Genomic DNA, 13,585 nt, shown 5'->3' with positions numbered 1-13,585 from the left:
GGTGTGATTGGGCGATGAAACCGGGGTGGGGATAATCGATTTGGGTAAGTGTTGTGATTTAATTTTCTTGCCTTTTCTTCTTCTCGATCGACGAAACGCCTCTCTTCGATCTCCTTTCTTCGATCTCCTCTGTTCTGGACCGACGATTCTCGAGCCATCGATCTCCTCCCTTCGATCTCCTCTCTTCTCGACCGACGAATCTCGAGCCATCGATCTCCTCCCTTCGATCTCCTCTCTTCTCGACCGACGAATCTCGAGCCATCGATCTCCTCTCGTCGATCTCCTCCCGACGGTTCTCCTGTCTTCTCCACCGACGGATCTCTTCCCGAGGTTTCTCCTCTCTTCTCCACCGGATTTATTTGACGGATCTCTCGACCGGTCTCTCAACGGTTCTCCCGACGGATCTCTCCACGGTTCTGTCGACGGTTCTCCCCTCTCATCAACATCATATTCTGCGATTCGAAGGTGGAAGGGTGGGTGTTCCTCCTCTGTATTTAGTATTTGCATGTAGTTGGTTCTCGATAAACTTGGTTGGGAATTTTATTGTTTTCGGTTTGTGTTTAAACCTGATAGAAATTTTTACGAGTTCGTTGCTTTGATTAGTTGATTAATCTGATTGAAAGATTTACCCGACGGTTGCTTTGATTACTTGATTAATCTGAAATAATTTTCGTACTCGTTCATTGCTTTGATTACTTGATTAATCCACCATAAAATTGTATTTGTAGTTACTGGTGTTGATTTATGGATATAAATTATATTTGATGTTCTGTGTGATATGTGTGTTCTTTTTCTGATGTGTGTTCCTTTGCTTCTGAGGTAACTAGGTGAGGTGAGGCTCGTCTAAAGAGAGCCAGTGATACACAACTAGGAAACAACCATTTCGTCCAGTGTTCAAGGTAATTAATCTCCGTCCACAGCATGTAGACTTGAAGTAAACTTGAAGTAGAGTTGATGTAGACTTGCTGTAGACTTGCTGTAGACTTGTAGTAGACTTGATGTGGACTTGTGGTACACTTGAACTCTCTAGTTTGATTGCAACCAAAGCGTCTTGAACACTCAAGTTTGATTGCAACTTAAGCGTGTAGAGTTTAATTATTGTTTGTATATTGATTTGATAGTCTAGTTCGTAATTAACTATCTAGTTTCATTGCTGTGACTTCAAGTAGGCTTGAACTGTTGTTTGTATATTGATTTGATAGTCTAGTTTGTTTTAGGTAGTTAATGCACTGTTATTTTTCTCCCATTATGGTTGTGGGATGCGTATTAAGTGATATGTACTGTGGTAGATAGGTCATTATGGTTGAGTTAATTTAAATTCTCTATTAAACCATCCTTCATAGAGCTCATTCATTCTCCATCATCTTCTTTCTATCTTGTATTCTCTTCCGCTATATTTTCTCTTATTGCTTCTGTCTTCGAATTTCTATGGATCCAAGGAATCCGTATAGCCAGTCCACTGGGTATATGGGCCTTCTTAACAGTCAACAAGGAAGTGTCTGTCCTGAAAACTCTCCATATGAGACATTTCCTTCTCTATCTCAACAGTTCCCTCAGTTTAGTTCACAAGAAACTGAGGCTCCAACTCCACCTACAGAGATACCCGTGGAGCGTGGGAGGAGACATAAATGGACCCCATCCGAGGACGAGATGCTCATCAGTGCCTGGTTAAATACATCGAAGGATGCTATAGTGGGCAATAACCAAAAGTTTTCAACGTTCTGGAAAAGAGTGGGAGAGTATTTCTTCGCAGCTCTGAATGGTGGAGATGGCGGAAATGTTGTTGAAAGTAGCGAACATGTTCATTACAAGCAGAGGTGGCACAAGATTAATATAGAAACCAACAGGTTTTGTGCTTCATATGCGGCTGCGGAGCGACAGATAAGTAGTGGTCAGCATGAGAATGATGTTCTCAAGAAGGCCCATGAGATCTTCTACCTCGATCACCAGTCCAAATTTACACTTGAACATGCGTGGTGTGTGTTGAGGTATGAGCAGAAATGGCTTAACCTCAACACCACTCACGCTACTGTAAGTTCAAAGCGGAAAACCGGTGTATCAGATTCCCAACCTACCACCCCAAATGTTGGTGGAGAAGAGATACGCCCCGAAGGAGTAAAGGCTGCAAAAGCTAATCGGAGTGCAATGGGTAAGGGAAAATCTGTTGCTGACTGTACGGCGGTTTGGGAGCTGAGGAAGGAGGATTTGGACCGGAAAGAAAAGCTGTCAAAGCTTGCCATCTTAGACACTCTTCTAGCCAGAACCGGACCACTCAGTGAGGCTGAAGAAGTAGCCAAAAACAAGCTCCTCGCCGAGTATTTCTAGAGAGTTATCTTTCTGTCTTTGGTTTCTAAGTTTGTAATGTGGTCGGGGTCTATGTTTTATTTGCTTACTGTTATATGTTTGTTTGCTTCATGTACTATGTTTAATTTGCTTCGTGGTCGATGTGTACTAAAACCTTTATGAATTAATGTAGTATGTTTAATTGCTCGTTGTCATTCTCCATGATTTCTTGTAATTGTTTGCCGTTTTTTAAATTAATTCTCTAATAATATTTTTCTTGTAATATTTTGCAGTTTTTGGATTAGCCATGGGTCTTGATTACAGCTATTCACAACCTTCACAGTCCGAGACGTTTGGTGGGGATGGGTTCGACAGTGAGTACAACGAAGTAGAAGCTCTCATTCAGGAGGACCAAGCTCAGTTAGAGTACGAGAACGCTCAGGCCTTTGTGTACCCTCCTCAGCCGGAGGTTGAGTTCGGCATTCCACAGGTTTGCTACTGTGGGAATGCACCAAAGATAGCTACGTCTAAGGATTTCCGCAGATACTATACTTGTGGTAATGCAGATGATGGAGAGTGTCATGTGTGGAAGTGGTGGGATGAGGCTGTAATGGAGGAGATGAGAGCCAGAGATCGACACACACTTCAGTTAGATGAGAAGGTAGATGCTCTGACCTTGTTGAGTGACTATGACACTGAACAGAAGCTATTTAGACTAGAGAACATGGTCTGTGAGTTGGCTAAGAGTAGATCAACGTGGAGTTTCGAGTCCTTAGTTGCGGCTATGGTTATTGTCTTGGTCTTCATAGGCCTCATCGTTGTGTTTATCTAATGTGTAATGTGACTGGTAATTTGTGTAAAATGTGACTCTACTTAGCTCTGAATGACTCGGATTTGTAACTTTGTATGAGTGTAAAATGACTTTGGATTTGTAACACTGACCAGAAGCTATTTTTCTTCAAATTATTTACTTTCTACTCGTGACTGGTAAGTCAGTACATGTGACTATACAACTCGTAACCACTTCCATATACATTTAACTCGTGTTATAATTGAGTAGATGTCAAAAAGTGGTTTCAATTGTCACATGATGTACGAAAGGGTCACAAGACAAACAATGTACAATCACAAGATTTTTTCTTCTTCACCTATAAATTATAGAAACATATAAGCTATACAATTACAACACTTCAACTTCTCATATCAAAAACAATTTCTCCAGTATCTACAAATACAATTACAACTTTTTATTTGTTTTTTTTTTAATTCAAAATGGGATCTTCTTCTCATTATCATTATCACCGAGAGGATGATGATGATGAATTTGAAACTATGGTAGAAGAATTTTTACAAATTCCAGATACTACTCCTGAACCGAGAAGACGAAAAAAACGTATCCATATTGAGAGAAACCGAGAAGAAGGCCACATGAAGCTTTGGAATGATTATTTTAGCGACACTCCGACATTCCCGCACAATATATTCCGGAGACGGTTTCGGATGAACAAGACATTGTTCATGGGTATTGTGCATCGTCTCTCGCAAGAAATTGAGTATTTTCAACCAAAAGAAGACGCAGCCGGACGGTCTAGCCTATCTCCGCTCCAAAAATGTACCGCAGCACTTCGGCAATTGGCGTATGGTGGTGCGGCTGATGCCGTTGACGAATATATCCGGATGGGTGAAACAACAGCTAGAAATTGTCTGCACCATTTTACCGCCGGAATAATTCAGTTGTTTGGCGATTACTACCTAAGACGTCCAACACCGGAGGATCTGCAAAGGCTACTATATATTGGACAACAACGTGGATTCCCAGGAATGATTGGAAGCATCGACTGTATGCATTGGGAGTGGAAGAATTGCCCAGCCGCTTGGAAAGGAATGTATTCACGAGGAACCGGAAAACCCACAATTGTGTTGGAGGCGGTAGCTTCACAAGACCTCTGGATATGGCACGCATTTTTTGGAGCTCCAGGTACTATGAACGATCTTAATATACTTGATAGATCACCTGTTTTTGATGACATTATTAACGGGCACGCTCCGGAAGTCAATTTCCATGTCAACGGAAGGGAGTACGATTTGGCTTACTATCTCGCCGATGGTATTTATCCGAAATGGGCTACTTTTATTCAATCTATCCGACTCCCACAAGGTCCAAAACATTGTTTATTTGCTAAACACCAAGAATTTGTGCGTAAAGATGTTGAGCGTGCCTTCGGAGTCCTGCAAGCTAGATTCGCGGTTGTTAGAAATCCGTCTAATTTATGGGATAAAAACAAAATAGGAAATATTATGAGAGCATGTATCATACTCCATAATATGATTGTCGAAGATGAACGAGATTCCTACGGAAACGCATCAGTATTTGAACAAGGAGAAGATGAGGATCCCACTTTTGTAGTCAGACGACCTACAAATCTCGGTGCTACATTGGGACGTCGAGCAGATGTTCGGGATACACCAGGCCATCACCAATTAAAAGCAGATTTGGTTGAAAATATATGGGATAAATTTGGACATCTCCCAATGTAATTTTAAAGTTTCTATGAATTGCATAAAATATGTGTTTGCTTTTAATTCTCTATGTATGTTTTCAATAATTTGTGTGTTATATTAAATATGTAAAATAGAAATAAGTTTTATCTTATATATATGTTACTAATTATTTAAAAAAAAAAATCCTAAGGACCAAGATTAAGTCCCACCAATAATCATCATTTCAACACAAAGTCCTTACAAATGTCCTAAGCTTAAAATAACAATAAAAAATCATAAGGACACCATTCTAAGGACAATGGATAATGATGCCCTTATGGATTGTTTTGTTTGCTAGAGCTAATCAGATTCATTGTCATTACTAAATCTAATTAGCATGAATCTTGCTTCTGTCCAAGAGATCCTTAAATGAACATAAAAGTCAAGTACAATCCTGAAAAGAAGCATCTGCTTCAACCTCTTGAAATTCATGTTTAGCAACCATTGCAAAAATAAATTTTTGTCATTGTTTAAACATAAGTTATTAGGCAAGACATCAATTTAAATATTCTGTTTAAAAAGTTAAGACTGAGACCCTGAAGGCAATGACTTCACTGTCCTCGGTTGGCTACCGAACCTGTCTGTATAAGATTGTTGTCCCTGCAAATAGAATAAACAAAACCATTAACTTATACAAATTCAGAAATAGTTTCTTTAAAAAAATTTCAAATACTAAGTTAAAGACTAGGTAGTGGTGAATGTACCATTTTAGGAATGAAAGTGCCTGTTCCTCTGGATCTTCCCATGTTCTGCAACGAGATTGCTCCATTCACATTCCTCCAATAGAAATTATTCTCTTGGCCATTCACAGTGTCCCAAGAACTTGTGTCCTGACCCTGAGGGATCCATAACTTAGGCTCACCATGAAACCACTTCCCATATACAAGACTCTGGAAGTATCTTTCACAATCTCCTCTGAGCTCAGATACTTCTGATCTTCCAGTGCCAAAAGCCGTGATAGGTTCATCCACGTCTAGTCTTTGTCCCTTACCGTTTCTCTCCAGTGAATTACCAAAGAAATTCTCAAGTTTCCAGCCCATGGTTTCTCTAGGCAGTGTAAGCACATCTTTGAGCTTCTTAGCTCCTAGAGTAAAAGCATGTTTTAAACGTTGCACATTGCCTACCAAGATTACACAAAAAGAGAGACAACAATCATGATCTTCTTTTTTCATGTTGTGTTATTTTTAATATTTTGATCAATGAGAGTACCTTTTGTCACACTACGGCCAAGGTTGTTACTGTGTTTCAAAGGATCCACTATGTTGAAATACCTCACAGGAAAATGACGGCCGTTTGCTTCAACTGCTTTAGTTGAAAACGAATATGACTCCATGCATTCTCTAACGAACTTCTCGTTCAAGACAACTTCATGATTCTCGGTTTCTACAGAAAGCAACAAGTGAAGTCTCGAAATAAAGGAAAACATAAGAGAAGTTGTCTTGTGAGTTCAGCATCCTTACGTGTCATATCTGGAAGAGAAGATATCAGGACAGGACCATGGACCGTGACACAGTTCTTACCCCAATCAAATGATGCATAGTAATCCAAGAACTTAAACAGTACCTGTTGATGATAATAGATACCATATGTTAATCTTGAAAGCTACACCAAAATAAGATCATATTTTTTTTTAAAGAATATCTCACCGCTAAAGGGCCAGACAGTGATGGATAACCTATGTTGATAATATGCAAGACTAGTACTGCCAATGCATATGTTGAAATCAATCCAGTGTTGGCACCGAGTATACGGCTCTCATAATAGCACCAAGCCTTGATCAAAATGATGCTACGTTTGAACAGGTGGTCTCTCCCAAAAATTTGGTCAGCCTAACAAAAGAAACCAAATCAAATATTTATCAACACCAGTTGAGTATAGATGGGTCATGGAAGAACTAAGGGGCTTACCTGCTCCAGAAAACATAAAGCAGATAGTCCTCCCATTTGATTAAAGGAGATATCTACAGCAATGTTCTTGATTTTGCACTTTATCACCTTGACCTACAAGTATAAGCATGAAATGAGTTTTCTTGAGGACAACAAAAATATATTCAAAACCTAAAAGGAACCAAGCAAACCTGTGCTGGGACATACTGAACATCAGTAACATGGAAGTTAGATTCTCCGCTTTCAGCTTCAAGAATACTGAGCAATGCTTTAGCAAAGTCCTCCTCCTTATCTTGAGGAGTTAGGACTGTCAGATCAATATCTCCATCTGGGAGATAGGTTTTTAATGGCACTGAACCAAAATTAAAGACCTAGTACATACAATACCACATTAATAGCGATTAAAAAAAACATATTAACCATATGCGTGTAGGATGATTTAGGGTCACAATACAATAATCCTGACTCCAAATCTAAATACGTATAAGCCATCAATCATAAGTTCCACTAATCACCATAAATGTAGTTGTAGGTTTATCTAATAAACAAAACAGAAAGCCAAGCAAGTCAACTGGAGCACCAAGTTTTTAACCTCAGTTCCAAGACGATTCCTGACAAGGGTTTGGACATAAGCGAATATCTCATTCCTACTTCTGTCGGCAACACAGATTGGTTGGATGGTGTTTAGTATCTCCTGAGCCCTTTCCTCAGCAATCTTCCACATTTCTACATCTATTTGCATTGTTGATAGTGACAAAGATGATGATGGGGATGATGAAGATGAGGAGACTGGCTTCCCCTCTTTAAGATCAGCCATTTGAACACACCTCAACGAGCTTACTTGTATGGAAGTGATATATTATCAAGACGTCTACATATCATAGAAAAAAGAGAAGATCATAACACCAAATCAATATATTTTTCAAGGAAAGCAACCAAAGGAATGAAGACAACACGGAGACTGAAACTGAAGCACCACAATATCAAATGACTGCTTAGTACTAAGAACAAAATCTTGTACTGGATGGATACTCTTAGTTCCACCAATGAATGCTTTAATTACATTCTAAGCATGGCAATGATAAATGAGACAGTAAATGCAATTGTTAGGCATCCCTACTATCTTAGCTTTCCTCAAAGCCAAACTCCAAACAACAAAACATTGAGGCTTTAAAATACCCAAAATTTTATGATTGACTAAAAGATTCTGATCATCTCCATAGTAAACTTAATAAACTAGCTTCAGTAATCTCAATTTTCATCTTTGGTAACCCTTTATCAATACAACCTCGTAAATGCAGAAAAAGGTTTTCGAGTTGTAAGTAATGGATAGTAACCCATGCTTTTAGTCCGTGTGTCACAAGATGGTGGTACCTTGTTAATCGAAAAATATGAAATTTCACAGGCAGAGAGAAACTAAAAGATATCGAGGCAAAACTGAGAGCACCTTAAAATGTTTGGTGGTGCAATTAATTGACGCAATGGTGATTAGTTTTAGAGATGAAGAGAAGAAAACTCACCGAAACTCGGGCGGAGAAAAACAGCTTAGTGTTTAAACATGAGAAAGAGAAGATAAAGCGAAGTAAAATGAAAATGAAACGATGGTCAGAAGAAAATTAGAAAAAAAGTCAATGGAGTTTATGGAAAGGTCGTAGAGTCTGAGTGTATGAGTCATTAGATATAAATTAATAATAATGACCTCACTTGACAACAAAATAAATAATAATGACACCAAAACTAATTAATTTGACTTTTCTTTTTCTTTTTTGGTAATAAGAATATCTTTATATACTACCCGAAAATATAAATTTCTTTCCTTTGTCGTTGTATTTGCTCCGGAGTCCAACAAGAATAACGCATTTGTAACCAAAATAAACTCAAGAAATAAAAAATAAACAACAACAAAGAAGAAGAAGAAGAAGAAAAAGGTGAATAATAAAAATATAGTAAAAGCTTAATAGAAAGAAGACGACAACACAGAGATCTACGATATACGGATACCTTTACAAAAGTGGATTACGAAATCTAGTGTATATACGTAATGTAGCCGAAATATATTACTACCTTTTTGTACCTATACTACCTTTTCTTTGATTAGATAATACTCCCTAAGTTATAAAATGTAAAATGTTTCGAAAGGTTTTAAGATAGTTTTTGATGTTTAAAAGTAATTTTATTAGAAAACATGCAATCAATAATATTTTATTAACTATTTTGTAATTAATTAAATAATTTTAATTTTATATTTTAATAGTTGTACATTTTGTCTAAACATCATACATATTTTAGAATAGAACAAATACTAATTTAACTACAACAAAACGATGCTACTTTCAATACATTTGTAATACTTTTTAAGGAAATCTTCTTAAATATAACTTTCTATTTATAAGAAGTTCTTTTCGTCCTGCATATCGAAACAAGTCAGAAAACATAATTTACTACATATAAACATTTAACAAACTAAAGACATAAATTAATAGTATTATTTAAAGAATCAGGTCGAATCTACAAGAGTACATGTTAAGTACCCATTTTTGGAGATCCACTGAAGTAAATTAAGAACACCTTTTAAGATTATTATCTACTAAGGACAAATAAGCATAATGCCATCCCACAGACCAAAAAAAACAGAGGCCACGAATTTCATTGACAAAAAAATTCAAACAGCCATTCCGGATGACTTGTTGCAACATAGGATTGCATTAGACCATACTTTGTGACACTTTGAACAATGAAGATATAATGCTCTTTTATTCGCTTCTCTATACGTACACAATTTGCATATAAGGTCTACACTCCGGTCTGGTCTTTGGGGAAAGAAATAGAAGAAACATGGGGTTTCAACTCTTATTATTATAAATTATTTTCAACCGTTTTAAAAAGTTTTTTATTCTAATGATATAAGTGACACGGTTAAAAGTTAAAGATCCTGAGTTAGAACCATGAGGTCCACGATTTTTGCCATTTTCACTTTTTCTATTCTTCTACAACTGAGGGCCGGCATTACACCCAATAATTGTGTAAATTAGCCTAGTGGAGATGACAAAAAAAAGTCTAGTGGTAAAATAGTTCCCGTTGGAGTTTTCGCCATGGCAAGAAAATCTGGATTTTTATGGGCCTTTTAGTGATAGTTTTTGGATCTAGAAAGCTTTTGGGATCACACCAAGATTTTCAAAAAAATAAAATTGTGTAAATTATTTTTTTTTAAACAAAAATTTACTTGTGTGAGAGAGTTTTGAAAAAAAAATGTGTAGTTTCTAAATTAGCTTGTAAGAAAGTGATAGACTACCAAATAACGTTAATTTTTTCCTACCTAAACAAAATGGCTAAAAAGAAAACTACCTGAAATGTTAATGTCGTTAACTTGTAAGAAAGTGATAGTCTAAGCAGGTAGCCGTGTCTAGCAGACATCCTCAAAAAATAAATCATATGTCATTCACTTTTTATTCATATCTTTATTTTGTGATTTTTGCACTCCATAAAGCTAATCGTTCAGATATTAATAAAAATGGACACTCAGGTACTCAGCCAGCACAAATCCAATCAAATAAGAAAATTAAATTTATAAATTTTAGATATATGATAAGCTACTAGGCTATATACTCTCCATTGTTTTTTTTTTTCGCTAAAGGGTAAATATCATTAAAAAAATAATAAAAATCCAGTTACAAGTTATAGAACATTGAAACCAAGATGCTTTTCAGCTTATCAAGTTTAAGGAACCGCAAATTTTTTTAAAAAACCCCAAAAAACCTACAAAGATTAACACCAAGCAACCCAAACAATGGCTTGCGTGAAGTTAATATTACATTGTTGTTACACCTCACCCGTCCCCCAAGGATAACCTTACTTAGCTTCTCCATTGTTGTCGCAAGCCCAAAAATAACCTTCCTTAGAGCACCCGCAATGGTGTTACTCAAAAGAAGTCCTTAGAAAAAGTGTATTTTGATTTTTTTAATATTATTATTATTTTTTTCTTTTTTAGATAAAAAAAATAAATATCAACCAATCGCGGGTCGCCACATATCGTCGGGACCCGCAAATAGTGCAAGGATTCACTAAGAAAAAATCCTTATCTAAGAATTTTAAGGAATGAATCATTAACTTTTGGTAGGGTCCACTGATTATTTAATTATTTTTTTTCTAAGGACTCCCCCTTAAGGATTCCCATTGCGGATGCTCTTAGCCTCTCCATTGTTGTTACAAACCCAAGGTTCAAGAATAACCTTAGCATATGTATATAATATACATCATATCCAAATTCTCTACGCATCGAGAGGTGAACGCTTGTAGGTTCAATATATGGTCTCACAATACGAAGACTAGGAGGTGTAGGAGGAAAGGAATTGTTTTAGACACATTACATACCCTTTGTAATATGGTTAACTGTTAACATATCTTTTTAGTCACCAATTTTCTAGAACCTCTAAAATTTTGAAATAATTGGAAACTTAGAGACTATATATGAATATGAGAACATCCCATGCACGTTAGTCACTATTATCTTCCAAATAATCTCCAAAAAGAAAATCTGTTAAAATATTAAAATACAAACATAAAATTACAGAAACAAAAATTGAACAAGCAAAAGTGAAGAACAAGGCATAATGCAAGAGAATGTGTACAATCTTCTCTTAATATCTAATCCCTTGAGCAACCTCAAAGAAGTGTGCAACGTTCTCTTCAGGAGTTCCAACTTTAATACCATGCCCCAGGTTCAGAATGTGCTTATCCCTCCCAGCTTTCTTCACAGTATCTTCAATCCTGCTTGTGATAAACTCTTTGGATCCGAACAAAACTCCCGGATCCACGTTTCCTTGAACCGCTATGTCTCTTCCCAGCCTGTCCCTTCCCTCAGCCATGTCCACAGTCCAGTCCAAGCTCACAACATCCACACCAGTCCTAGCCAGTCTCTCTAGCAAACCTCCTGATCCACTTGCATACAGTATCAGAGGGAGGTTTGGGTGAGTCTGTTTCACAGCTTCCACAATCTGTTTGAGGTAAGGTAAGCTAAACTCCTCGAAATCCACAGGGCTAAGCTCTGTGGCCCAGGAATCAAAGATCTGCACAGCTTGAGCTCCACTATCTGCTTGATAACGTATGTAAGTGATCATAGAGGTTGTGAACTTCTGGAGTAAAGCATGTAGAACCTGAGAATAAAGAAACAAAAATGAGATTATAACCAAACTGTTGAGTTTGTACAAAAATGATTAAAAGGGTTAGTAATAACTCACCTTGGGTTGAGAGAAAGCTAATCTTTTGATCTGTGTGAAGTTCTTAGATGAGCCACCTTCAATAACATAAGAGGAGAGAGTAAATGGAGCTCCAACAAAACCAAGAACCGCAGCTTCATTGCCCACCTCGTTTCTTAACCTCTTGAGTGCTTCTCCAACGTAAGGAACAGACTCCTCTGGTACGAACTCTCTGACTTGACTCACATCAGCAGCTGACTGCGGCGGGTTGAAGATGATTGGACCTTTTCCTTTGACAATGTCGAAAGGTATGTTCATTCCAGACAAAGGAGTGAGAATGTCTGAGAAAAGAATCACACCATCTGGCTTGAACACCTTCCAGGGCTGGAGAGAAATCTCCACAACAAGATCTGCATTCTCTGATCTATCCCGGAAAGAAGGATACTTCTCACAGAGAGTTTGATAACTCTGTTCACCGTATCAACACCCATTCAGGTCACAGAGATACAAAGAGGTAATCATATTAATGGAAGGCTTTGCTTACGTACCTTCATGTACCTCCCAGCTTGCCTCATAAGCCAAACCGGAGGTCTGTCAATAACTTCACCTTTGACAGCTCTGAGAAGAAGCGGCTCGGTGGTTGCAGAGACTTTTCTCTCGGTTACAGTGGTTCCTACACAATAGTTTCACAATAAGAAGCTAATAACTACACAAGCCATAAAGCTTCTGCACGAGAGAATCAATAAAGCTGTTATACATCTAACTTTCCACCACATAGAGATTACTTTACACAATGAAACCATCTGTTACATGCTGAACAGAGTAACGAAAACAATCAATTCGAGTATTACAAGAAAGACCCAAAGTTGCTTTCCCATTTGCGGAAAGGAGCAAACTTTATGTGGAAATTTCGTAATTCTCGAAATACCCAGATAGGAAACTGCGGAAACATCATCGAAAATGAATCAAATTTACGAAATTTAAAGGTTTAGAGATAAGTACCCTCGAGGGAACAACGAATTGTCCGGGGAGACTTCGGAGACGAAGACAGAGATTTTCTCGGGGAGAGGAAGGAAAGAGAAGAGCTAGAGAGCTGGAGGATTGACATTTTTCGGATCGCCCAGAGAATCACAGAGCTGGGATTAAAGATCAGAGAGAGATGTTCTTCCACTCTTCAACGCAGAGGAAGAAGATTGGGTTAACGTCAAGAGATGGAACAGATTGATGATAAGAGATCTGCTGACGTGGATTCGACGTTGCCTAGTCAGCAAATATCTGCCATGTCATAAAAGGTTATTTCAAAATCCAATTTACTGGTTTCGGTTCAGATCATCGGTTTGGTTCAAACTAATTTGCATTTTGTTTGATTATAAATATTAGTAAACAAATAATTATGTGATCAAAATTCATTACTAGATAAATAATTAGTTGTACGCTAAAACTGATTTTTCTGTTCGAATACAAAAAATAAATATTTTTATAAACAAATGTTCAGAAATCTCTAGCCGATAACTAATAAATTTTTTTTATAGAAAACTAACGATTAGACGGATTATTAGGATTGAAATAAAATCTATGCGTTAACGAATATTAATATATTTTATATATGTTACATTTATATTAGATATTTTAATTTTTGTGTCTAGTTATAATAATTAGATGTTAAAAATAAAAATTAGA

At 37.2% G+C, this 13,585-nt stretch overlaps 4 protein-coding genes across 4 annotated transcripts; 2 read left to right on the top strand and 2 right to left on the bottom strand.

The window, feature by feature from the left end:
• The first annotated feature begins 1,650 nt into the window (after positions 1–1,650).
• LOC103866023 (glutathione S-transferase T3-like) lies at positions 1,651–2,325 on the top strand. Its single transcript, XM_033289422.1, has one exon. It carries the CDS (start codon positions 1,651–1,653, stop codon positions 2,323–2,325), a length of 675 nt encoding a protein of 224 aa, XP_033145313.1.
• A 1,186-nt stretch (positions 2,326–3,511) lies between these two features.
• Positions 3,512–5,092, top strand: LOC117133616. The gene has a single exon (XM_033290207.1). The coding sequence runs from the start codon at positions 3,556–3,558 to the stop codon at positions 4,819–4,821; it is 1,266 nt and encodes a 421-aa protein (XP_033146098.1). The 5' UTR covers positions 3,512–3,555; the 3' UTR covers positions 4,822–5,092.
• A 119-nt stretch (positions 5,093–5,211) lies between these two features.
• LOC103865813 lies at positions 5,212–10,958 on the bottom strand. Its single transcript, XM_009143663.2, has 9 exons — positions 8,231–10,958; positions 7,303–7,581; positions 6,902–7,081; positions 6,732–6,824; positions 6,471–6,653; positions 6,285–6,387; positions 6,034–6,207; positions 5,529–5,944; positions 5,212–5,424 (listed from the first exon to the last, which is right to left on the bottom strand). The coding sequence occupies exons 2-9, from the start codon at positions 7,525–7,527 to the stop codon at positions 5,347–5,349; spliced, it is 1,452 nt and encodes a 483-aa protein (XP_009141911.1). The 5' UTR covers positions 7,528–7,581; positions 8,231–10,958; the 3' UTR covers positions 5,212–5,346.
• Positions 10,959–11,178: 220 nt separating this feature from the next.
• LOC103865812 (uroporphyrinogen decarboxylase 2, chloroplastic) lies at positions 11,179–13,158 on the bottom strand. The gene is made up of 4 exons (XM_009143662.3): positions 12,908–13,158; positions 12,454–12,578; positions 11,948–12,373; positions 11,179–11,863 (listed from the first exon to the last, which is right to left on the bottom strand). The coding sequence occupies exons 1-4, from the start codon at positions 13,011–13,013 to the stop codon at positions 11,348–11,350; spliced, it is 1,173 nt and encodes a 390-aa protein (XP_009141910.2). The 5' UTR covers positions 13,014–13,158; the 3' UTR covers positions 11,179–11,347.
• Between the last annotated feature and the right edge of the window lie 427 nt (positions 13,159–13,585).

The sequence above is a fragment of the Brassica rapa genome, chromosome A04 (assembly GCF_000309985.2).
Source record: "Brassica rapa cultivar Chiifu-401-42 chromosome A04, CAAS_Brap_v3.01, whole genome shotgun sequence".
Lineage (NCBI taxonomy): Eukaryota > Viridiplantae > Streptophyta > Magnoliopsida > Brassicales > Brassicaceae > Brassica > Brassica rapa.
The sequence above is the reverse complement of the archived record's forward strand: the minus strand, read 5'-3'. Positions and strand labels throughout refer to the sequence as shown.

Bases quoted from the DNA above. Each gene is read 5' to 3' on its own strand.
- LOC103866023 (XM_033289422.1), top strand. From the start codon at position 1,651: ATGCTCATCAGTGCCTGGTTAAATACATCGAAGGATGCTATAGTGGGC.
- LOC117133616 (XM_033290207.1), top strand. From the start codon at position 3,556: ATGGGATCTTCTTCTCATTATCATTATCACCGAGAGGATGATGATGAT.
- LOC103865813 (XM_009143663.2), bottom strand. From the start codon at position 7,527: ATGGCTGATCTTAAAGAGGGGAAGCCAGTCTCCTCATCTTCATCATCC. The intron at 6,825-6,901 runs GTTTGCTTGGTT...TTATACTTGTAG, and splicing joins TTCAGTATGTCCCAGCACAG to GTCAAGGTGATAAAGTGCAA. The intron at 6,208-6,284 runs GTAAGGATGCTG...TGCTTTCTGTAG, and splicing joins TTCTCTTCCAGATATGACAC to AAACCGAGAATCATGAAGTT.
- LOC103865812 (XM_009143662.3), bottom strand. From the start codon at position 13,013: ATGTCAATCCTCCAGCTCTCTAGCTCTTCTCTTTCCTTCCTCTCCCCG. The intron at 12,579-12,907 runs GTACTTATCTCT...ACTATTGTGTAG, and splicing joins AATTCGTTGTTCCCTCGAGG to GAACCACTGTAACCGAGAGA. The intron at 11,864-11,947 runs GTGAGTTATTAC...CTTTATTCTCAG, and splicing joins TAGCTTTCTCTCAACCCAAG to GTTCTACATGCTTTACTCCA.